We start from the raw sequence: 25,874 nt of genomic DNA on the forward strand, positions 1-25,874 counted from the left end.
GAAGGAAAGGAAAGGAAAGAGTTCTGGAAAGGAAGGGAAGTGGAAAAGGGAAGATCTGTGAATATACTTTTAAGATTGCACATATCTCACTCACGTGTATGCTGGCCATGGGTGGGGACAAGGGACTACACGATTCATTAATTTGTGTGTTTTGCCTGCCTCTGCACTCCCCCATCGAAATATGTGTGTGAGTGTGTGTGCACGTGTGCACATAATGGCACACTCACACACATCCCTGCACCTTTTGAGATGCAGAATCTAGAGAACGGCTAAAGGAGAGAATGGGATGGGAGTTAACTAGAGAGACTAACGAGCTAGGGGCTAGTTGAGAATGGGGGATTGGTGGCCAAACTGAAATAAAAAGTCTTGTGCTAAGTATTCAGGGGAGAGATTGGAAGAAGGTGGGGGATATGGCTGGTGGGTGTGGGAAAGCAATACTCTGGGCTGTGCCCTTAATGTCCTTTGATAGAGGCTGGGGTAAAGAATGGCATGGTTTCTTAATTACTTTTGGTTGTAGGGCAGTGCTAAGACAGAGCGATTCGAGACCCCAGCATCCATTTGTGTTGGAAGGTCTGTGTCCTCCGTTAGACTTCAAGGACATGAACGGTAGGAATTGTGTCTAATTTTTCCTTTTTAATTCCTAGCACCCAGCCAGGGCCTGGCTTTACAGAAGGGTCCAATACAAGTCTGTTGTTTGTCAAACTGTACGTCCCAAGCCCAGCTGCCCAGCAGTCCTGAGAGGCAGGGTGAGGTGTCTGCTTCACCACAGTTGACTCCAGAGACACACCGAGAAAGTATAAACATGGGAGATACAGTTAAAGGAGAAGACTAGAGCACTCAGATTTGGCAGGCAGTTTTTACTGAGTCAGTGCTTTGTGTTGCTGGGTTCCCCAGGAGATGCAGATTTCATTGCCCACTGATTATTCTATTGCCCCGAAGCTCTGGCTTTCAGAAATGTTTAGCATCACATGTCTTCTAGCCATACTTTCAAGACACCTCAGCTTTTCCCGAAAACTTTCCCTTCCTTTGCTCTCTGTCTTTTTTAAGAACTTCTACTTATCTAGCATTTTTCTGAGTAATTCAAAGTTTTGTCACCAAAAAAAAAAAAATCATAATAGAACATATGACCACCAGGAAACCAATCTGCACCAGACAGTCATCTGAGAACTTTAAAATGTGGAGAGTGCAAACTCTTCATCCATAGGTACTTGGTCTGCAGGGAAGAAATATGAACTTGCCACTAACTTCTGAAAAGCAAAGTTAATTGGACTGTAGCTTAAACCTGCCTTCAAAAGAGTACTTCTCATAATTCTTAGTCTTTTCCTCTCACACTGAATCTTTATAAACTTCAGTAACTACCTGATGAGAAGCCAAGACATAAAACTCCAATGGACCCAATTTTTCAAGTGGCTTCAATCCAGCCACGCAATCCTAGGGTTATCACTTGTGCTCAACACCAACCTTTGAAGGTGTGGGGAGACGGGAGTGAAGAAAGAGCAGGAGAGCAAAGCAGCGGTTTTCATCCTCACAGCCAGCCACACGGCCAGAGGCATGGTCCACCATTAGAAGTTAGTCCTCCTAACTGCCCTGCATTCTTAGGAGACCTGTATTCCTAGAAGGTGCAAGCCCCTTACCTATGAGGAGATGTGGCTAATTCCAAGAGAGATATTCTGAGTATTTGTAGGGTTTCCAGAAAATGCCGGGAGGTACCATAAAAATCATTTGCATACAATGTGCACGTAGGTTAAATCTTACTTTGCAAGAAATATCTAGATTTCAGGAGACCAGTTATTCAGTTTGTTGAGTTAACTACAAATGGCCCCACAGCTTTGCATTAGCAAATGCCCAAAAGGCAATGGGGAGAAAACCGGAGTCAAACAACAGCCTCAGACTCGTGACTTACAGGCAGTGGGTCCCTGGAGGGAACCTACTCTACCTCCAGCATTTGGGTAATCAGAGCAGACCCACAAACGTCCTTTATGCATGAGGGTCCGCTGATTTTCCTGGGAGAAACTATGACACGAAGACAGGCAGACTGATATTTGGTTTCCAAGACATAAGTTTAACAATCTTAATGCAAAAATATCGGCTTACTGAGAGTCACAGCATCTTTAGAAGGTGAAAATCATGTCTCTAAATCCTCGACCCTCTTAGTCTCTGAGAAAAAATGGAAAGATTGGCCTAACCAAGGAATTTCCTGGTCTTAGTGGATTTACGACCAAAGATCCAGCGGATGACCCAGGTCATAACTGCTGACTGCACAGCAAATTCAATTATCCAAATTCCAACACACCACCCTTGTTCCTGTCCCTCACCCCTTTCTTATCATAATCTTTCCTGGGCCATCAACCCCCACTGGGTTGCCTGAGCCCAAGTTTAATCTCTCCGCAAGCTCAGAGCTAAGAATCAATGCTGAGGACATCTCGGCAGAGGGAGAAAACCACATTCTTGATGAAGAGCAGTGACATAAATTCAGCCCCAGCCTGGCCCAACCAGCACAAAGACTAAGTAAATCAGCCCTGTCCCCTCTGTCCAGCCATCTCCCAGGACAGAGAAAACAGTATTAGGATACGAGAAGCTATTTTTCAGGATTTTACAGCCGATCTTCTGACAGCATGGAGGCCCTTCCTAACTGATAAAGAAGGAAAACTCTTGACATAGCTTTATCTGCTGGGGTCTTAACACCACTGAGCACACTACATGCATCTCTTTGGTCTGCCCTTCCCTCCACTCTCCCCTGGGCACACATAGTTCAAGAACATCTCTACATTATTTAGACAGACTCCATAGAAGGGAGCATCTTTGGACCCTCCAAAAGTGAGGCATAGACGCTCACTCAGGTTTCCTTGAGTCCTGGGAACTTACTGTAAAACACCACGAGGAGGAGGGAGGAACTTCGTAAAACTAGACAGACAGCCTCGTGGAGCCTGGAACAAGAAAGCTGCTGGAGTCCAAGGGATCCAAGGAAGAATGCTCCTATATCCCCGTGACTGAGAAACCTTCTTCACGCCTTCTCACTTGGCCTCCCACTGCCAGTGCCTCAGTCTCTCCAGATTTCCCAGTTAACATGTGTGAGAGAGAAGGCGTGCCTAGCTAATTACTTACTAAGCTAATTACTGTGCCGTCACTCCAAGTACCTCAAGGTTTAGTTGAAGTCTATGGATTGGATGTCCTTGGGTCAAGGTCAATGGCGGTAGCCAGGAGGGTCACCTGTTACAGAGCAGCCCTGGCTTCTCCCTGAGTGGAGCTGTGGGCACCCGGACTGACTGGCCTAGGCCATCCCTACTGCCAGAGTCAGGATGACACTCAGTGCAGAATGACCCAGTGCAGCATCTCCTCTGAAAGGAATCCCAAGCCCCTGCCTCCAGGACTTACTTGGCCTCCATGTTTCACCTAGAAATCTTAAATCATGTTATGGAAAGTCTAAAAATCATATTACAAAAAGATACTTCATCTCCACTGGGCCTAGACTAAAATGGCATTTTGGGTAGGAAAGAACTAACATTTAGTGAAGTGCATTATCGATTTTCATTTAACCTTTACAACAGCCCAGTGAGGTAGGCATGATGGAGCCCAGTTCGTTGTTGAGGGTCCTGAGGCTCTGAAATTACGTTCGTGGGTAGACTTGTACTTAGGCCTGCTGGTGCCACCGCCGGACAGCTAGCAGTTATGGAGCCTTCTGAGTCTTCTTGGCGTTTCCACCATGTGGACTCACCTCCTGACACGTGCCACAGAGGAGGCCCAGCGGCCCAGCGGGAGAGCTGATTCCATCTCAGAGCTGAAACACAAGGCACTTTCCAGTTTTCAAAACATCTGCACACACTTCCTTTCTCCTGTCACATACATCACTGTCTAAGTATTTTGCCTACTTATTTGCTTATTGTCTGTCTCCCCACTGGAACTGAAGATCCTCGAGGGCAGGGTCTTCTCTGTTTGGGTCCCTGCTGGATCCCAGCGCCCAGGACCATGCTGGCCTCCCACGGGTGCCCAGCACACTCTTGCAGGAACAGCTGTCGTGTGAGATGGGCAGAGTCTGAGACCCACTTCACACGTAAGGTTTCGGAAGCCCCATGGCTCCTCTGAAGATCTGCTCTGTATCATCCCCAAATCCTCATTTGACAAGGTAGATGCTCTTTTGGATGGAAGAGGAAGCTGCACTAAGAGTTTCTAGAAGTTTACCTCTGCAGCAACATTTGGCCCACCAAAGAAAGGTTCGTAATTTGTTTTGTTTTGAGAAAGATTTCTGGAAGCCCTCCCCGCCCCCATCAAGCAGCCCCACCCCCCGACCCAGGGCAGGGAGGGTCGGTTCTGAGGGGAGACGCCACCTGGCAGCCCTCGGCCCAGCTCGGGCCTGACCACCCAGGGCCGCGGCCCCCTCCCCGCCGCGCCCCTCCTCCTGCACCCGCGCGGCGCTCCCTCCCCCAGCCTCTGTGAATCCAGCCCATTTAAAAGTCCCTTTGAAAAGGTCTCTGTTTGGGCGAGTTCCGTGGGCTCTGCCTAGAGAGCGGCAGATTATCTGAAAATAGGTGTTATTGATTACAACCAGGTGGTCTTTGTGGAAAGGGGTCCACTTGAACCAAAATAAATATTTGCCAGCACAAAGAACAAGCCGGTCCCTGTGGCGGGCGGCGCGGCGGGCGCAGCCGGGCGGGGCGTCCCCAGCGCGGCCGGCGCACAAAAGCCCCGCCGGCGCCCGTGCCGGGGCTCGCAGCCTGCTCGGGCCTGGGAATTGTATTTTCTTTGGCTTTCTGGCGCGCTCCTTGTTATTTATTTCTGTTCCTTCTGTTTTATTTTTATTTTCAGTTGCCGGCTGCGCTGGATGCGGGCCACTCTCGCTGCTGCCGCGGAGCGCGGCGCACAGACGGCCGGCTGGGAGCGCGGGGCGCGGGGCGCGGGGTACCCCTGCCCGGCCGCGGCAGCTGATCCCGCCCCGCTGTGCATCCCACCTCAGTCCCAGGCTCCCGTGACCTGGGAGTAATCATGTGGCTTTCTTGAAAAGCTGATAGTAATTCGGGGTGAGACTGGGGGGTCAGCCCAGGAGGAAGTTGAAACTTTGACCCTTTCCCCCATTCTAAATGCAAACTCTCTCCCCGCCTCCTGCGAGGGGGCGACACAAACATCCCCTCAGCGGCGCTCCCCGGTGGCCTCACTCCTTCCTCAAGGCTCTGAGAAGTCTTCTCTTGCCTCTCCAAAGCTCGCCTCTCAAGGGGCAGCGGTCACTGAGTGGGCTTCGGGGGATCTATGGAGAGAAAGGAGGGGTTCCCACTCCTCAGTCAGCATCGGGAGGCCAGAGCATGGGGCCATACCAACATCGTGAAGAGCCTTTGGGGAGGCCCCGCTGGCGGCCAGAGGGGGTTGTCCAATGCTGAGAAAGGTATGGGATATAGTGAGCACAAAAGGCCTAACTCGGAGCAATTCTGGAAGGCTGATGGAAGAGCTGGGGGCAGAAAGAAGAAAGAAGGAACTAACAGAAGGAGGTAGAAAGAAAGATGGAGCACACCATTCCCGTCAAGGTCAGACGGCAGGAGGGCTGACAGAGGCAGGAGAGGGATCAAGAAAGAATTCCACCGCTAGGAAGACCTTGTATTACAGTCCTGGTGCTTCCCGTCTTTAGCTACAAATTGCAAACTGCTCCCTAAGCCGGGCATCCTTTTACTTCACTGGAGAAGACATTCCTGGTGGCTGCTGTTGAGCTAGTGGTCTATTTGCTGGCAGTGTACTTAGTGTCGTAAAGTAGAATTTCAAGGCAATGATGTCTACTTAAAAACATCTCTGCCTCTGTCTCTCTTTGGCAGCGATTTCCTCTCCTCCTTAAATCATAGCAAGAGGCTACCATTAAGTCCGGGGTGGCATGAGCAGCATGCCGCAGGCCAGCCCCTGTAGAGCTAGGATGACTTGCCAATCCAGAAGGGAACCCAGGGCATGGAAGGACACTGGTAGGCACCTCGTTCTGCCTTGGGCTCTTCGGCTTTCCCCTGGGAAGTCACTCAGCTTCCTTGCCTGTGTTCCCTGCAAGCCCCAGCGTGACTAGTGAGAACCAACTAGTCAGCTAGTTACAGAGACTCCCATCTCAGGACCAGGCTGACTGAAGACTTTGGAGTAGGAATTACCTTGTCAAGGTGGAAACATGTCAGCAGGCTCAGCCGTGAGCAAAGCAGTCCCAGATTTGCAAGAAAACGATGGCTTAGTGGATGGTTACTGCTCACGGCCATGGTCACCAACTTATGAACACAGCAGGTGGCAACCAGAAGCAGATTTTTTTAGAGCTAAAAATGACCTCTAAGTACATGTAATTCGTTGATTCCACTAGTAGTTAAAAAGCCAGCGTCGAGTGTACGGGTCTTTGCATTCATCCAGGGCATCTAAAGCTCCTGATTCAGGGTTCTGCAGTGGGGCCCAGGGCTGCTGCACTTAGAGCAAGTGCTCTCAGGTGACTGTAGACACAGCTGGGCCTGGCAGGCACCCTCAATGGTGTGCTGCTAAGTGTCTAACAGCTGGCTTTCGGGGGGAATGGTAGCAGAGGCCTCATGTGTAGCGGTTGCCGATTTCCAGGGTATAAATACTTCTCCCATGGCCAATTTCAGGCTACCAACGTGAAGACTCTGAACTCAGAGCTGGGAAGAGATGCACCCACAAGCATGAACTGACGCAGCTCCGCGGGAGCAGAGCCGGGGCAGGAACCTAGATTCAGGACTCTGCCCACTGCGCCAGACCACACCTCGCTGTCCTCTTAGCAGAAATCATGACCACACAGTTCAGGGCTGAGCCCCACACTCTGGTGCTTTTGACCACAGCCAGAACGAAATCAGAAATCAGATAGAGTCCTTAGGAATGTGGTATGACTGGGGAAGCACCTGAGGGCCCAAGCCCCTGCACTTGTGTCCTTTGAGGGGAAAGTGGAAGAGGCGAGAGAATGATTCTGGGAACTATGGGTGGAGTCTTGGCAAACTTCAGAGGCCAAAGAGAAGACATTTATGCCAGCTGGCCTTGGACGATTGTAACCAGAAACGCTGTGGTGGTATTGTGATTGGGTGGAAGGCAGAGTGAGGTCATGCTGGGAGAAGTGGGACAAAGAGGAGGGCATGCTTCATCTTTTTTGCATTTCCTTCAGGGCTAACTTAAGAAAACAGCAAAAATTAAGTTCACATGAAAATCACGTTAAAAAACGAAAGAAGTATCTGCTAAGAGCCTCCAAAACTCTGGGATTCTAGAGACAGCTGTTGTTTGGAGACGTTCCCTTGCAAGGAGTTCAGGCCTCTGCTGGTCCTTCCTTGTTCAGCACTCCAGTTCACAGAATCATAAAATTATAGGGTTTATTTTAGAGATGAGAAAAACCTGAGGCCCAGAGAGGTGACATAATTTGCCCAAGATTGCGCCACTATTTATTAGGTCAGCAGCAGCTAGAATTCAAATTTCCTAGGTCTAGTCTCGCCTTGGATCTTAATGTAGGTCCCTAGACATTAAAATGTATGTCTCTAAGTTATCTTTTGTTAAAAATTATTGTAATAGAAATGCATGGCTATAATAGAAAATCTGTAAGGTATAGAATATTAAAAAATGACAATAAAAATGACCATTACGGGGCCAGCCCCTCGGTGTAGTGCTTGGGCTTGGCATGCTCTGCTTTGGCAGCCCAGGTTCTCAAGTTCAGATCCCAGACGCAGACCTACACTGCTCGTCAGCCATGCTGTGGTGGTGACCCACATATAAAGTGGAAGAAGATTGGCACAGGGCTAATCTTCCTCAGCAAAAAAAAAAAAAAAGAAAAGAAAAAAGACCATTATGCTGCCACTCAATCACTGTGAATCATGTATGCTTGCTCCCACCTAGACCAGTGGTTCTCAGCCTCACTGCATAGTAGTGTCATCAGGAGGCCTTGTAAAAATCTCTATGAAGGGTTGAAAAATCCCAATGTCCAGGTTGTACTCCTAAGGAATTAGATGAGAATCTTGGGGTTGGGGGCAGCAAGCATCAGTATTATTTGAAGCTCCTCAGATGATGCAAGTGTGCGCCCAAGGTTGAAGACCACTGGACTAGAATATTCTCCTCCCATATCTTTGCATAGCTGGCTCCTTCCCATTGGTCACTTCTCAGTGTTAGCTCCTCAGAGTGGCCTGTCCCCACCACTGCTCCTAAAGCAGTTCCCTCCCATCCAGTCATCCTCGATCCCGACCCTTTTTGATGTTCTTTGTGGTCTGTATCATTATTTGAAATTATCTTAAATGGATGCAGGTATCTGTTTGTTTTCCATCTCCCTCCTTTAGCAAGTAAGTCCATGGAGGTGGGCCCCTTAACTGTCTTCTTCTTAGCTGTAACCCAATGCCCTTGCAGTCCCCGGAGCTGGAGGCCCCCGAAACGCATTTGATGAATGAGTGAACGGATTTATGGTTACTTCTTCATCTTTCTTCATGTGTATGTAAACGTATGCATATATTTATATATACACATACACATGCAACAAAATTGTATGTTTTAAAAATATATTTCAGGGACTGGCCTGGTGGTGTAGTGGTTGGGTTCATGTGCTCCCTTCAGCCGCCCAGGGTTCTCAGGTTCCCAGGCACAGACTTGCACAACGCTCATCAAGCCATACTGTGGCGGTGTCCCACATACAAAAAAGTAGGTGGCATAGATGTTAGCTCAGGGACAGTCTTCCTCAAGCAAAAAGAGGAAGATCGGCAATAGTTGTTAGCTCAGGGCCAATCTTCTTCACCAGAAAAAAAATGTATATATATAAATATGTATACTTCAGAGCCAGCCTTGATGATCTAGTGGTTAAAGTTCGGCATTCTCATTGTTTTGATGTCTGGGGTTTGTTTCCTGGTCATGGAACCACACCACCCGTCTGTTGGTTGCCATGCTGTGGCAGCAGCTCACAAAGAAGAACTAGAAGGACTTACGACTAGGATGTACAACCATGCACTGGGCCTTTGGGGAGAGAAAAAAAGAGGATTGGCAACAGACGTTAGCTTAGGGAAAATCTTTCCCTGCAAAATATATATATTTCAAAGTTAAATTAAAAAAATTTTAATTGAAAAACAGCGTTTAATATTTTTGGTTCACACTTCTTTCGTTTGACATTTTGAGCACATTGTCTCAAACCGTTGCATGCTTTCTAAGTGTGATTTGTGATGCGTCATGCTCTCACAGCCTGGACATGGACACCTTCCTGGAGCACCCCCTCTTGATCCTGGCCCTCCCTGCCCCCGGCAGTGGACTGACTCTTCTCCTGCCTCAGGTTGCAGCTGGATGTCTGCTCCTCACGCAGGCTCTCATTGGTGCCCCACACTAGGTTAGGACCCCTTTCCTGCTGCCTCCTCTCTGACAAATGTGTTTCCTGTCAGCTGCCTCGAGAACATGAGGTCCGTGGCGCTCCTGGTGTGTCTTGTTTTCCCGTGTCTCCTGGTCTGTGCTGAGTGCCCAAATATTTGTTGAATGTAGCATAGCATTTCCCGCTGTTCTTCTCCTCACTGCATTAAGCCGTTTCCTTATTGTGGTACACTTAGGTTTTTCACCACTAAGAATAATTCTACAGCACACAGCCTTGTGTATGTCTTTATGTGAATTAAGCTATTAGGAGTCTGCAGTAAAAATAATCTCATAAAATGGAATCTTGCTTTATAATTAGCGCTGTGTTTTTCCAATTGATCTTCTCCACAGCTTGTGTGGTTATTATCCTCATCTCACAGATGAGAAAGCTATGACTCAGAGAGGTTAAGTGACTTGCCAAATTCATAAGAAAGCTCCCGGAAGAGTCAGGATTGGAACCCGGGCCTCCGGGAGATAGGAGTTGGCCTGTTATTGGGGAAAACCCAAGAATTTGACACAGCATGGGGAGGGGGATTGTTCCTGCCTCCTGGGTTGTTATGAGGATTAAATGAGTAAATATGTATGTGTTTAATACATGCCTATATGCCAGCTCTGCCCTCACTAGCCGTATGTGGACCTTGGGCAAGTTTCTTAACCTCTCTGAGCCTCAGTCTTCTCATCTGTAAGATAAGGATCAGAATATTATTTCAGCTTATTGCAGAGAAAGTGTAAAGCTCCTGGACTCTCGTGGACTCTTAATAAACGGTAACCACTTCCTCTTCGGCCACTCTCATCTCTCCAGAGTGATAAACTCCACATTGATATCACAATTTCGTTTTTCAAAGCCTTCCACAGTCATTTTATCATCCCAGCAATGATTAGATGACCCAAATATTTTATGTCTCTTCTAAATATTCTAAACATTGAAACGGCTATTAGAGAGCGTCTGGGTACGCCAGAGCCTCTCTCACCGCTCAGCTGGCGGGGGCCACCTTCTCGAGCAGATCGCTTTCACTTTGTGATCTGGAAGGATCTGGCGCCACCTCCTGGCCAGAGGCTCAGCGCGCTAATGGAAGGCTCGGGCTTGCTTACCACAGACCGCTTCCCTAGGTTCCCTTCCCTTTAAACTCTCTCTCCAGTTAGTTCAATAATATGACCTGCTTCTGCTCTCCTAGCCACCTGGTGGAATGTCTGAATCACAGGCTGGGTCCAGCAGTCGTCACTTTCCGAGGTCTATTAAGATTCCTTCTGGGGCCCTTAGTTTCTCCACTCGTAAAATAACAGGGTAGGATAAGGGTTTTCACAGGCTCTTTTCACCACTAGGCTTCCAGGATTCTGTGCATCCACAGTGGCAGCAGAGGCAGTGACAGGAGGAAGGGGAACTATGTTGTCTCAGGTTTAGAGCCAGGCTTGGGATAGAAAGCAAACAGTGGAGTCTGGGGAGTGGGAGATGAGAGGCTCAGGCAGGGGGACAAGGCCCAGGGTGAGACAAACCACAGGGACGGGCTGCATCTTGCCTTGACTTTGCCCATCATCATCAGAATCATCTTCTCAACTTCTTTGTCGCTCAAGCCACCCTTTATTGGGAACCTATACCAGGCATTGTGCTAAGTGCTTTCCATATTACTTCATTACATGTCATTTCATACTATCATCCTTACAGTGACCCCTTAAGATAGGTGTTATTGTTATTTACAACTGGAAAAGCAAAGCAGCTCAGAAAGCTTAAGAACTAGTTTTAGATAACATGGCCAGCAAGTGGGAAAGTGGAGCTTGAGCGAGTGCGTCATCTTCAAAGCCCCTGAACTGCACACTGTATTCCTGCCTTCAGCTCTCCTCCTTAGTTACCTTTGTTTTCTCTTTCACGCTTCCAGCAGGGTATATCCTTAAGAGACAGTCACAGGTTCAGGTTGTGTCTGCTACCAGCAGTGCTGGGGGAACTGAGAGAGCCTTCAGGACGATTATAACTAACTGCCACTTTTAGTTCAACTGAAACCAGCTTTGCTTGGTCCAAACAGCGCACTAATGAGTTAATCGCCTGCTTGTCATTTCATCGGTGGAGATGAAGTCACCCCTGTGACCACGGAGAGAAGCCTCCCCTTCTTCCCAGGCTCCCTGGATGCCAAATGCAAAGTGAGGACATACTGGCCTCTGTGTCATCTAAGGAGATAGTTCAAGGGTGTGGTGTCTTCTCCATTCCCCAGACCTGCCAATCCTTCTGGGGCTGGGGAGCAGTCTCCTGGCCTTGGCTAGCTTTCCTTCAGGAACAGTGACCCCCGGGCATGATGTTTGTGGGTGGCCCAGGAAAGAGCACTGAACCAACGAGGAAGCAGAAGCCCTGGGCTCTGGCCCGCTTCCCCACTCCACAGCTAGGGCACTGGGCAAGTCATAGGGTCTCTGAGCACGTTTCTCCTCCTGAAAAACGGCAATGTGACACTTTCCTCCCTCCCTAGAAAGCTGGTTTCCACCTATAACTTCTTCTCCAGTGCATCTGGCACACCAACAGCAGAGATTTATTCCTGAAATACTTGTTTAGTCATGTCATTGCCCCCTCAAACACTTTGGTGGTTGACTCATAGAGTCGGGATTCAAATTCAGGTCTGACACCAAACCTCTGACACCTCTGACCACACGGTGCTACTTCCCTCGGCGTGCAGATGCTGTGCCGTGTAAACCAGCGCGGCGTCTCCCAGGCCCCATGCAAATGTCCGTCCCATTCTTCTGTTAGTCTTGGTTGCCTGCCTCTCGACCCCTCTCCCCTTTCCCTATTTCAGATCTTACCCATCCATGTGCCAAAGTCAGCTGCCATCTCCTCCAAGAAGCATTCCTCTACCTTTCTCTTCACAGCACTTTTTTCATACTTCAATTGTAGCATTTGATTTACCTAATTAATTTTAACTTTATACCTGTGCACAAAATTTTGCATAGAGTGGTGGGTTCCATGACCCCCAAACCCCAAAGGGTCACTGGATCAAAAGGCGATGACCGACCAGAATGCGCTGGGAACTGAATCCGCCTCTCCCTAACAGAGACCTCAGACCACGTGCTGGAGTGAGGCTGCTTCTCTGAAGACACCTGTTCCTACTTTCTAACCAGCCAAAATTCCAGGGAGGTTTGAGCCCTAAAGAGCTCCTGGTCCCAGGCTGATTGTCTCCCACTGAGAACCCCAGTTCTGAAAGCCCAGCTCATTCCAGCTCAGGGGGCAGAGTAAGCCCTGCAGGGCCTCTGCAGAGGGGGGCAGCCTTTAGGAATGCAAAACGGGCACCTCTATAATCTCTCAGGCTCAAAATAGCGAGGCAGGGGCCCCTGGAGTGAGATTCCAGCAACGACTGCAAAAGGCAGTGAAAGAAAGTGGGGCAGGGGATCCCACAGATGTAAGGGGTAGAGCAAAAACAAATTCTGATGACTAGAAATAAACTGAACCAAATGACCCTAACTCTGTGGCAAGGTAGTGTGTAATCACACAGAGGAAAGAACCACTTCAAGTGACTTTAAAACGGTTTGCTGACTGTACATCCCTAGTAGGATTTATTATGAAGAATTTTTAAAGTCCCAAATAATTTTAAGACTATAATCAATAATCTTGTTCTTAGCAGTAATGCCAATATATTTTTTTGGAAACTGTTATAAGCATGTTGCATAAGGAAAAAAAATTACTTTCTTCACAAACAGCGGTTCCCCACTTTAGCTCTGGTCCACCCAACTGGTTTAAGCCCCTCAAGATCCTTTATCGCAGTGGCAAGAAGCATCCTTGCTTCCTCTTTCTTGCATCCGCAGTGCCTGGTTCACAGTAGGCACTCAATGAGCATCTCTTGGGTGGAAATGAAGTTCAAGGCACTAGGACTCTACTCAAATCCCCCAACTCACAGCCTAGCCAATACCCACTAGGCCTCTGAGACCTGTCTCTTCTACCAGGAGGCCTCCTCTGATCTTTGCATAGCCGCACGCAGGACTCCGGGATTTGCCGCTGAAGCATCAGGCAGTGGTCTGCCTTGTGACCAGTGGTCTCCCTTTCAGCCCTTCACACTCATGCTCTCACTCCATCTTGCCATGTCAGTAGTCATTTACTTTTACCCAAGGGATTTTTACATCTATTATTTCATTGAACCCTCCCCTTAACCCCATTTTAAGGCTCCATTTTACAAATAAGGAAACTGAGATGCGATGAAGTTAAATCGTTTGTCAAGGCCCCTCTGCTAGTGAATGATGTAGCTTGGTCAAAAGTTCTTTGGACAGATATGGGTTCAAATCCACTACTAACCATGTGGACTTGAGCAAGTTATTCATCCATTCATTCATTTACTGATTCAAAAACCATTTCTTGACTCTGTGAGGCACAGTGTTGGTGCTAGGAACATAGAGGCGGGTGGAGAACATAGACAGTGTTCTCCAGGGATAACTCAGGCTCCATCTCCCCATCTGTCAAAACAGAATAATATCTGACTCTGCCACAAATGAAGGATTAGTCAAAGATTGAAATAAAACAAAATATATATAATTAATATATATATGTAGCATTGGTGTAGATATAGGAGAATAGTTTGCTCAGTAGACTAGGCAAATCTTCAGAATTTTCCAGATGCTTCCGTGATACTTGCAGATGATATTTCCAGATGCCCACCAGGCAGATTATCCAGAGGACCTGGTAAAACGCTGCCTCTTTTTAGAACATGGAAGAGCAAAAGCGTTTATTAAGCACTGGCCAGGGACGCTACCCTGTGCTACACAGTGAGAGGCTTCCCCCACGTGTAAGACAGGACCAGGAACGTGTGCCGACTATCCATGGTAATGCCTGATGGCCCTGAGAGTCCTCTCAGGGCGGGATCATGTCAGATGTTTTTAAACTCATGGGCTTTCAAGACAGACAGATGTGCCCTGCCGTTTACTAGCTAGTGACTCTGGACAAGTTCCTCACCTGAGCTGCAAGTGAAAAATAGGTGTAATAATAGTACCTCATAGGATCATTGGGAAAATTAAATAAGGTAATGTATACCAAATGATTAAAACAGAACCTAAGACACAGTAAGAACTCAGTAAGTAGCCCCTATGGTAAGTCTCTCCTACTATAGTATAAGCCTTGGGTTTCTCACTTGCCTGAAAGATACTTTTGTCTTCTAGAACAGCCAGTGCAGTCAGGATGCATGGGATGAAGATGGAGAAGTGGCCACATCAGTTCCTAGCCCCGCAGCCCCAGTGCAAATCTCCCTCTGCAGGGCTCAGCTCCAAGGAGTCCAGCTGGGTGCATCTGGCTGGGGAGATTAAATTATTTTTGAATTCCTAACTGAATGTTCTTTTAATGGAAACTTAATGACAGGCATTGAAATAGATTTCCTCCATAACCCCTCCTCCTGCGGCGCCCCCCAACACAGCTCTGGGTTGCACAGTTCCCGATAACCTTTATTCCCTACCCTTGGACTTTTATCTCCCCAGTGACAAACAGCTCTTGCTGGACAGAAAGAGGAAATTCCAGTCATTGTTCTCAAACTTCTGGCTTCCAAAATAAAATGCTCTATCTCCCCTGTCAAGCTTTGATTGACATTCACTTCCTGTAATGGCAGACAACAACGGCCCAGGGGCGGGGTCAGGGGCTTATTTGCATTCTTTGCATCAGAGGTTTTCATAACATTTGTTCTAGACAGAGGAAGATCCCCCATGCTACTCACAGAACCACCCTGTGGGGACCCATCTCCAGTATTATGAAAAATCTCCAAGGAAGGCACCTCCTCCACTGTGCATGCATTCCACCAAGGAAGTTCTTTCCTGTCCTGTTGCACACCCATTGGCCATGGGAAGAGACAGACACTCTAATCATCCCACTCTTAGCTTTGGCAGCTTAGAGGGGATCTTTTCCTTCTACCCTTTCTTTCTTTAGAAATAAGTTTGTAGACATTCTTCCAAATCTCAACTCTAAATATTGGCGCTCTAATCAACCGAAGTCCTGCAAGTTTAACCCAGGATCAGACTCTCCAAGTCCAGACCCCCATAGCAACAGAGCCAAATTAGGCTATTCAAGGAGAGTCAGTACCAAGGAAAACTGAATATGGTATGCATCATGGGATGCAGTTTTTCTTGAAAGAAATAAGAAATGTTGAATTGCTCTTAAAGTGGATGAATCAGTAAATCTAATAATATGGCACACCTGTAGCAATAGCAGTACTGATGCGGTCAAGACCTGCTGGTAACAATGTTACTGTGTTGGAATAAAAAGCTGGCCTTTAACACTGGCATTAATCTATGGGCTTTCTGGAACCTTCTGTTTCCCATTTATTTTCTTTGCTCACTGAGCTCCTATGCCCTTGGTAACCCCCTTTCTCCAAATGCCCAGGGTTCTTATGCTGCTTTTAGGTTCCAGTCACCCTTTAGGATTATCAAAAGGTGACTCTGAGGCCTCACTTCCTCAGGACTTTATTGGACAGAAGTATATTAATGGTTGCTGGAAGTTCAACAATAATTTGCATTAAAAAGGAGACTCCAGGTGGCAGAATGTCTTAATCCTAATCAAGGAATATTTGGAAGCAGACAGACTTCTACTGAATAACCCGGAAAGAGATGTCAATCACATAGATTCCAGTTGTTCAGCTCTCTTAACAATCAAAAGGAATGGACTGCTTATGATCATTTCACTTCCAGCAATCCTCAAGCATGCTGCTAACGAGCAGGAGAACAGACCAGAAGGAGTGTGTTCTGACCTCCAGTTTATGAAGCAACTACAGAGTCATAAAACCTCATGACAACGTGCCAGCAGAGAATTCTAGCTCCCTCAAGCCTGTTATACCTGATTTCCTTTAGCTTTGTCAGTAGATTAATTGCAATTCCAACACACTTACAGGCACAGAGTAATCTCCCTTGTGGACCAGTTGTATCTACTGTTAGACCACTGACAAAATGCGCAACTCTAAACCCATCAAACTTCTCACTAGTCTTGGTCAGAAGGACTAGGGTGTGTGTATGGATCTGTACAAACTCAACCCCAGGCCTGGGAAAACAAAGCCACCCCTACTGATGACTGCTGGCAGCTGCCGCTTCATGTGCCAAGACTCACACTGGAGTGATTTGACGGCGCTACACAGGAAGGGACATCTCTGTAGCCGAGGTCATTTCCTCCCTGGGAAGCTGGAGTCAAGACAACATATATGTCCTATTTGCCATCTTCCCACCCCTCCTGCCTCTCCCAGGAGAAAGTCCACCCTCAGTGAGAGGATTTTCTCCAGTTGGTCTGTCACAATTAATACACAATAACTGACACTTTTGGGAAGTATATGCACAGTTACAGAGATTTAATATATTAGTCAATACGCTGAAAACATTTTGATTCCTAAGCAGCTTTGAGTACCATACTTTCCAGAATACATTCAAAATAACGTAGGAGGGGAACTGAACAAGACATTCAAAGTGAAACCTTCCCCTAAAGATCAATCATTATACTGGGTTGGTCCCTTTGAGGAAGATGCAGTGTTGGCCTTCAGAGAAAGGAAGACCTCGCACTTGCCTCACAGTGGGTCACATCCTTTCCCTTTCACACTTCTCCTTTAGAAATGGCGTTTCAGTACAAACCCTAAGCAGAAAAACACAGGAAACATTTTTTCTCTCAGGAGCATTCGCAGTACTTTCCCCTGGAGGTGCCTTGGTACCTTCAAACTCCTCATTGCCTTCCTGGAAGAGGAGGAAACACTCTTCTCACAGATTTGTAGCCCATCATCCCTTCTAACACAAATTAGAAGAAATGCCACCACCATTTCAAATCCAGCGTCCTTTCTTGCAGGAAGGTGTTCATTGAGATTCTAGAGTGGTGATTTACCCTCTGTCTAAATGTGCCACATGAGATCACTTGGGCCAAAACCCAACTTGGGCTGCCATGCCTGGATAGGCCCTGAAGCCTATCCCAGTGCTGGGCTCAGTGCTCCTCCCCATGTTGGGTACGTAGAGGTGTGGAGTGCATGGACTGAGGCTTCCCTCCATCCTCTGGAAACACAGCGTGACCCTGACTGAGATGAAAGCTCCAACAACCAGCGTTGGAGAAGGTCAGAGCCTCACAAACGTTCTTTGTGTGTCGGTCTTTTCTCATTGTCTTTGATTGGTTCATCTCCCTCAACTCAGGAAATAATTTTTCCTTTGATAAAAGCCAATGTTAACATAAAAGTGACTTTTTTCTTATCAGTAGAATCAAAATGAGAATATGATTTTTCCCTTATCCTATCTAAAGCTCATAACTTCTTCAAGGGGACTTTTAAAAGTCTCATTTGGCCTGTCCGTGAGACTTTTGATGATTTTGTCTGTTCCATCAACATGGCATGATTTCAAATAATCATCTATAGATTCCACTTGAGCTCCTAGGGCTTCCATATTCCAGTTTTCTGTAAATATAATGCATGTTCTAATGCAGTTGCCTTGTAGAGCTACGTGTCTTGTAGGATCATGGTTATTAGGTTCTGGGGCGGGTAGACTTTGAAGTCTCTTGCCCTACCTTCAAACCCCCAAATTATTGATTATATTATAATGCTTCTAGTCACTAGGTATCTTCAAGACTTTGCTTTATTTGTGTCGAAAAGCCACTGCTACATTTTTGTGTCAGCTGTTTCATTGACTTCTGACAAGATGAAGTTGGGGTTGTCATAACCTCTCTTCATCCTGGCTGTAGCATCCTTCTCATTATAAAGGCACATGGCACAGTGAGGGGTCTCCACTTCCACTGTCTTGCTAAAGTTATGGAAATCCACTCGGTATTTCCCTTCCTTGGTCTTGGATACTATGGGAGCAAAACGGTAGCCCCAAAGCACTTCTTCTGGGACATAGGATGTCCGGACTTGGCAGGTAGCACTGGTTGACTCCACCGTGCCATCTAAAAACACTACTAATTCAAAGTCCTGCTGGGGGAGAGTTTCTGCTGCCATGTGGAAGAAGGGGCTGGTGTGATCAATGACATGGTAAATTGTCAGTGGGGAGATGAAGAATAAATTTTCATTCCCTGCATCAACTACAAAGTTGATATTGATCTGGTCCAAAATAATGGTCTCTCCTTCAGGAGTGACTGTGGTCTTCAGAAGCTTTCCATATATGTGACTGCCAATAAGGAGGCTCTTCCTAAGATTAGCCACTCGGATTAGGAGGCAAAGCTTCCCACCCCGTTTACTGATCACTGCATTCTTGCTGAATGTAATGGTCTTGGCACGCTTTTTGGGTCTGGAGATCTTGGCTAAAATGGCACCACACATGAAAGAATTAACGATGACTCCGAGTATAGACTGGAAGATAAGCAGAAAAATGGCAGTGCCACATTTTTCTGTCACACACCTGAATCCATATCCAATGGTCACCTGCGTTTCCAGAGAAAACAGAAAAGCTGAAGTCAAGCCATTAATGTTCTCCACACAAGGGGTGTGGTTGACGGAAGGATGGAACTCGGGGAGATCTTTGTGAATGTAGGCTACAGCATACCACAGGAGACCAAAGAGGAACCAGCTCCCCAAGAAGGCTGTGATGAAGATCGTCATTTTGTATCTCCATTTGAGGTCAAGCACGGTCGTCCAGATGTCCACAAAGAATATAAACCTTGACTGTGCCTCCACATTGCCAAACTCGATGTTACACCTTCCATCTTTGGAGACGAGCCTCGCTCTTTGCCGAGAATGCTCAAAAAAGCAAGTGACAAACCATTTCCGAAGATGTTTGAACATTCTTTCTGTCAACACCCTGTTCTGAAAACACATCAAAGAAAAACAAAACAAAATTATGTTTATAGCAGCAGTGAACTAGATGACTCACATAAAGAGCTAACTATATATGAAAAGACCATTCAAAACAATCTGGGTTACTGATCGTTTGGGCAAGCTGACAAGTTTATTCTGGATACCACAATACTATTTCCAGTAGAAACTTTCCACTAGGAGACAATATTGCTTAAATGTAAAAAGGAAAAATAATTAGAGAGAGAGAGAAATGGAATGAATCTAACAGAGCATATATTCAAGTGTTTCTTGACCTCAGTAAGTTACACGAAATCTTAAAAATGTTTATGATAACCAATTATGATCGGTACTACAATTTACTCGATATTATTTTTTAAATCAACTCTTTTCTCTTTAATAAACTTAGCCTAATTCTAAGCAAAAATATCTGTGAAAGCAGAAGATTGATGTACTATTTACTTTTTTTGTAATTTACAAAAATAAATAACTATGAACAAAACCCACTTATCAATATACTACCTAGATCATCTTGTGTACTGCGATTGGTACTCAAATATCAGCAGAAATCTTAATCCAATTCAATTCTCACATTTATCAAATGAAGGGACTGAGATTCAGGAAATTGTAATGACGCGTCCAAAGTTATGGACCCAATCAGTGGCAAGACAACAACTAGAACACAAGGTGCCCTCCTTCCAGTCTGGAGGAACCTCTACCACACCGCACCATCTTGCATCTCAGTTAGTAAATTTTATACTCTAAAGTTGGATTGCCCTGAGACATTTTAAGACAAGTATTCGTCAACTTCCTTTTGTTTTTTTAAATTCTTGACACTATTTAGAGCAGAGTTCCTCAATACTGCTTGGTCAAGTCCTACCGGATGATCTCGGAAGTTTTCTCAGTGGATCTACAAGCTGTTTCCACTCTTCCTCCATGATTTGCCAAGATTCTCAAAAGGAACGGTATGATGGTGACCACCAATATCTCACACTTCCTTCCCTGCTCCAAGGCTGAAGGTCTGGGGAGCACTGATTCGAATAATACTCCATAAGGGTGGAACTATGTTTTATTTGTTTCTCTATTCTAGCTGCTAGCACCGTCAATGGGTGCTTACTATTTATTCAATAAACATAAGTGGAATAACTCAGTGAATGAATTAACCTCTTCAAAATGTAATCTGATCAATGGTTTCTTACTGATGATGTTATTGTGACTTCCATTTTATAGCAAAAGAGTGAAGGGATTTTCCCCTAAACAGCCAACAATAATGAGACCCAGAGGTCACAAATACTAGACTACCTCCTCCCCCAGGTGTGCCCGTCCCCACCCCCAAGGTGTGCCCACCACGGTTAGAAATGTCTTCGTGGTATTTTAAATTAAATGCAAATATGTTTCTAAAATAGGTTTCAAAATCCCCCTTCAAAATATGTTTATTCATACAAATTGGGAAGCGAAACCAACTTAGTGATAAATTTTAAACACAAGGGATATTCTACAGTGTCTAGCTCACAGCCTCAACCCGGGTGAAAACACAGAAGTCAACAGCAAGAGACACAGCTGAGATGATTTGAAATTTTGGAGACAGGTTCTAAAGACGTAAAAAGAGAAAATGCTACCAGGAGAGCAAACAGCAGTGCGCACACTCAGAGGGCCCTGCCCTCGGCCCACCCAACCTTCACTGACCCCATGTCTCCAAAGAGGATTAGGGGACAGTCCCCTGTGAGGCACACCAAAGGAGAGAGAGTCTCCTTCTGCCCCAGGCTCTCCCCTTTCTCTGCACACATGTCATTTAACCTTGCATACATTCACTGGAGACTTTCTCCCTTTCCCAAGTTCATGGAGGCTCACACTGTTTCAAAAGCTCTTCATAGAATGGATCTCACCTAAAATAATGAATTCAAAAGCCACCATTTATCACTTGAATCCACATTCTTTTTGTCTTACGTTACAATTCCAGAGATGGCTCCTAACACACCAACTTCTGAGTTTTTCTTTCCCACTAGTCTTCCCCTGCAGTCTCTCTTAAATTCATTTTACTTTTGAGAATAAAGAATATTTCTGCAGAGTGAAGTACCCCCTGATTTATCTCTTGGATAAGTTTTGGTTTCCATGCCTGTATTACTAACAAAATATTTTTGCCTGGCCTTGCAAAGAGCTGAAACAAAAGCAACCAGCTTATAATGCTTTCCCAAGATTTTCTGCACTTACCAACATCCTAAACATATTCTGACCCGAGGCATCCATGGCTGGGAAAAGCAAAGAAGTGGTGTCAGGAGTTGGTCTGTGTACACAGGCTGATTTCTTCTAGACCCAGCCTCATTTATTTTAGGCTTTGGTCAGTGGACTGATACTAATTTGTATTAGCTTGAAAACACTTAATTTGATAACGGAGTTGCATTGTTTGAACAAAGGCAATTGGTTGTTGTTAGACCAAGCCCCAAGATGGGTACGTACTATTTTCCCCCACACCTCACATGGCTTGAATACCGTCATGCTAAGACGTGACAAACCACCAGCTAAGGTCCCTGGGCAGCAGGTGTGGATTGTGTTCCTAGCATTTGGCTCCTCTCCTTTGCCACGCTCTATAGCTCTCTTGCTGTTTCTCCTTGGTCATTCCTAATAACCTTTCACCAGAAACAATTAGTTATCATCAATCTCCCAGCTTATTCTCAGAAACACACCGAGATACTGAGACTTCCAAGAGTTCACACAGATACAGGTGAATACACAGACAGAGATAAGTGCGTATTTGTAAGATGAAAGTAAAACCACACGAGGAAGAAACAAGATACCATGTTAATCTCTTTATACAACGGTCACTGTTATGTAAGAAACTGAGATTTAAAAGCAGCCTTTATTGTTGGATTTATTTTATAAAATCTGGCATTAACTGAAAGTACTTTTTATGCGTACTGGGTTAACCAATGCTGTTGATTTATTTATTCAAAGAGTGAGAAGAATTACACCTAGAGACGGCAAGAATCCAGGATAACTTCATCCTCTGACCAAACCATCATCTGCACAGCAGACCCGCTATCCACAGCACGTCTCCTACTTTGCTTACACAGTGGCATTTAATCTAACCACTGACAGAGCCAATATGCATTTTTTGAACTATTGGGTAATTAGAGATTGGCCCTGGTGTCTGGATTATGCACAGTTTTTAGGTTACTTTCTATTGAAATCAGTGAATCTTAATAGCAAGCAAAGGGCTGTACATTAGCTAATATTTACCAAGCGAGTCCTAGTGGCCTGGCCAAGCAAGTGGATCCTATCATTGCCACGTTTTTATTCAGTGCTCCAGCTTTCTTGTTCTGAAAACAGTCCGTTCTCAGAAAATAGACTTTTTGTAAACTTCCCAAACATTAATTGTTTGCTTATTTTTTAGGATTTCAAAGACAAACAGAACCCTGTTCTTGCTCTCAAGGAGCTTGCAGTCGAATGGAGAAGTGAGCTCAGTAAACCCGCGACTGCAGTGTGGTGTGGTCCGTATGGCTCTCCGTTAGATGGGTATCCACCCTCTGCAAAAACGCTTCAACTGACAGAAAACTGAATGCCTTTACGTGTGCATTAGTGAGTGTATCTGTCATCATCCAACACTGACGTGGTGGTACTTGTGTGTTTACTAGGCACTGTGCTAGACATCAGGGAAGCAATTGTCTGCCAAATGGGCACAGTCCTTGTCGTCGTGAAGGAGCTTCCAGTCGAGTGTAGAAGTGGAGACGTGAACGAGCTGATAAACAATCAAACGCACTGAGATGCATGACAGGTCAGCAAACAGTGGGAGTGCTCCCGGGAGCACCTGTTCTGAGGGGCAGAGAAGTACCACCAGGCGAGGGCCTGAAGATGACATTAGAGTCACATATAGTAGGAACTCTATGAATGTCTGCTGAATGATGATAAATAAATTAATCAATGCACGGCTAACAGCAATGAGTTTGCTGTCACTTATATGGCTCCCCACCAATGGAGGTATTTTGGAAGAGACATTCCCGCATACATAGTAATGACCGCGCTGCGCTGTGATTGTTGTGTGTGACCCAGGCAGCGGCAACAGAAGAAAAGAACTTGGAGGAGCTGAAGAAGTCTCAGGGAAATAGGTAACAGAGTGCCAGGGCCCTCGGTGAGACGTGGGCTGGAAAGGCCAGCAGGGCCAGCACACTCAGTGCTTGGTGTGCCTGTGTGATGTCCGTGTTGTAGACTAGAGGAGAAACCGATATAGAGAACACGGGTCTAGTTCCGCTTCAGGGACAGCTCGTTATAATTCTAAATAAGTCTCAAGCCTCTTCTGTTTAGCGGTCCTTCAAATTCTTGAAAAGAAACTTATTTTCCTCCTGAATCTCCTTTTCTTCGTAAAAATGCAGGTTTCATTTGCATGCAAGGCCCACATCAAACAAATCCTCTTCATCCTAAGTGAGGTACCTACAGCTTGAGCTCACGGATGAGACTGTATTTGCAGCATCAGCACAGAGGCTGTGCTTGCGGGCCTCCATCTGAGAACAAGCCTTTATGAATTTGGGGTTTCCTACAGCACTTGTCGCACCGCCTCCTCCCGCCTCCAGCACGCTCGACAGCCTCAGCATCAGAGAGAGGAGGGCAAACAGACCTGGCTTTATTACCTCTGTTTAGAATCACACAGCTATCATCTCTCTACATAGATGAAGAACACTGACTGCAGGCCGCCTTTCAGAGAAAACTTTCACAGCCTTAGTTTCCTTCAGGACGTTTCTAGGAGTTGAGATTTTATGCTGGATGTAGAAAATATGAGTTATGGGTCCTGAGAGCAGAGCCAGATTATTTTCTGTAGTCCCTTTGGTGGAGAAGAAATTCAAGTTTCCATGAAAATGTACTGCTTTGTTTCAGGCCAACGGTCCATTGAATCAACAAGCATTTCTTGAGGACCTACCACAGCAAGGCATAGAATGGGATTCTGGGACGTGCTCTCTGCCTTCTTAATCAATATAATCAGACAGACACTCTATTCATTGAACATCTCCTGTGTACCAGGCACTGTGCTAGGAAACAAAAGAGGTGACAGCCCCTGCTCTCAAGTTGCTCTCAGATAAGTAATTCAATCATGCTACGCAGCAGCCTTACGGCCCTGAGACGACTGAGCACGGGGTTCTAAAGCAGCCACCAAGGAGGAGACCCGACAGGCTGCGTGAAGTTTATTGTCTTCAACACTCTGGGTGAGGAGCTGGAACAAATGCCTCTACCTGCTCCTGCAGACGACTTCCTGTTTTCTATGAAAATGGTCTCAAGCTATTGAGGATAACCCCTCCGCTGGATTTGCAAATGCTCAGGGCCCCGAGGAGCGCTAAGGCATCCAGCTCCGTGAACTACTCCTTTCACATCCAGAACCTATTGTGGACAGAGGGCATCTTTTTGTTCCCTAATTCCAAGAGAAGTTCTCTCTGATGTCTTCAGCATTATCGGGCAGCCCACTTGGGGTCAGCATAAGCTCTTCTTAAATAGAACTTAGCAAGACCAATGGAAACAATTTTTCCTGGCCTCATGGGTGTGTAAAAGGGTGTCTGAACCTCAGGACTCTTCCAGGCTAGATTTGGGAATGCCCTTCAGGAATTTCCCACATTTCCCCTGGAGTGAGTGCCCCCAGGCCCTCTCCACTGAGAAGGCACAAGTCTGCTTGTGTCCAGGATGGGAATGCAGCCCAGACTTTCCTGGGTACCTTGCTCCTTCCAGAGAGTTTGACAACAAGAGCCAGGGAATTGCGAGGTCCGAGGGTGCTGGTGCTCTCACAAGGCACACCATGTGCTGTAGGGATCTCTGGAGCCAGCCAGCCATTAGCACTGCCGGAGAAGTACAAGATGTGCCATGCGTGGGGGATCAAGAGAGGATGGCAGACCTGGTCCAGGATGCTCATGGCACAGTTAATAATGAAAGGCAGGGAGGCAGAGTGGAAGGAACTCCAGCTTGGTAAGCACAGATACAGATTTGAACTCCACTTCTGGCACTTAATGGCCAGGTGACCTGAGCAAGCCACTTAGCCTTACTGAACCTCAGTTTCCTCATCTGTGAAATGGCTGCAAGAATATACTTTCAAAGGTTGTGGTGTGTTTTAAACACAATCGCATATGTAAAGTTCGTAGAACGTAGCAAGCATGCAATAAATAGTAGCAACTATTACTGTTAGCCCGAAGTTCAAACGTGTGCAGCAGTTTAACCGGGTGTCACTGACCCAGGCCGTTCAGCCTCTACTACGCAGAGCCCAATGGGCTGTGTGGGAGGTGACAGCCTAGTGAGAGGGAAGGCTTCTAAGAGAGAGTGACAAACTTCTGACAATACATCAGTGTCTGTGAACTGACTGGCTTCAGAGCCCATCCTTCCACGTGGAATAGAAGACCTGGGAAAGGCAGACATGTTTTTATAAAGGATTTGCCTATAATCAAGGCAGAAGCCTTATCTGGGTGAGGTGGAAGAGGATAGAGGGAGAGAATTATCCTTGGCAAGGCTGAGCAGAGACGTGGTCATGATGCTGGTCTTCTCCTACCGTAGACATCAAGCAACATGATCAGATCACTGAATATATATACATATATATATACTGTGCCCATTGGAAAGGAGGAAAGCAGCCCTGACGTCTGGGACTCACAGCTAGGTCTTGATTTTCTGTTGAACACAAACAATTTCACAGAACATCAACAGCAGACAAGCCCACACGATGATCAGGTCCACACACAGAAAAAGTCATGAACATTGTCCAAACCATAAAAATGACCACTATCCCCCTATCCTGGCTGTTATGAGGGACCCCTGCTTCTTTGCCATTAGCAGGTTTAGCCTCACACTAGTCTTCTCTCCTTCTAGGCAATAAGATTTACTGACGTGCCCAATCATAAAATTACCCGCACTTCCTGA

At 46.2% G+C, this 25,874-nt stretch overlaps 1 protein-coding gene across 13 annotated transcripts in view; it reads right to left on the reverse strand.

Moving 5' to 3' along the window:
• Window positions 1-9,208: 9,208 nt before the first annotated feature.
• KCNJ1 (potassium inwardly rectifying channel subfamily J member 1) overlaps window positions 9,209-25,874 on the reverse strand; it is a 36,683-nt gene continuing 20,017 nt past the window's right edge. For 7 of the 13 annotated variants that reach the window (XM_046638485.1, XM_046638482.1, XM_046638486.1 and 4 more), the window contains one exon: window positions 16,570-19,004. In XM_046638485.1, coding sequence (XP_046494441.1) covers window positions 17,865-18,983 — 1,119 coding nt within the window. In that variant the 5' untranslated portion in view covers window positions 18,984-19,004 and the 3' untranslated portion in view covers window positions 16,570-17,864. Of the gene's footprint in view, window positions 14,559-16,569; window positions 19,005-21,203; window positions 25,859-25,874 lie in introns of those variants that run through there. The other 6 variants (XR_006885101.1, XR_006885099.1, XM_046638488.1 and 3 more) reach the window with 4 other exon arrangements.

The sequence above is a fragment of the Equus quagga genome, chromosome 14, assembly GCF_021613505.1.
Source record: "Equus quagga isolate Etosha38 chromosome 14, UCLA_HA_Equagga_1.0, whole genome shotgun sequence".
Lineage (NCBI taxonomy): Eukaryota > Metazoa > Chordata > Mammalia > Perissodactyla > Equidae > Equus > Equus quagga.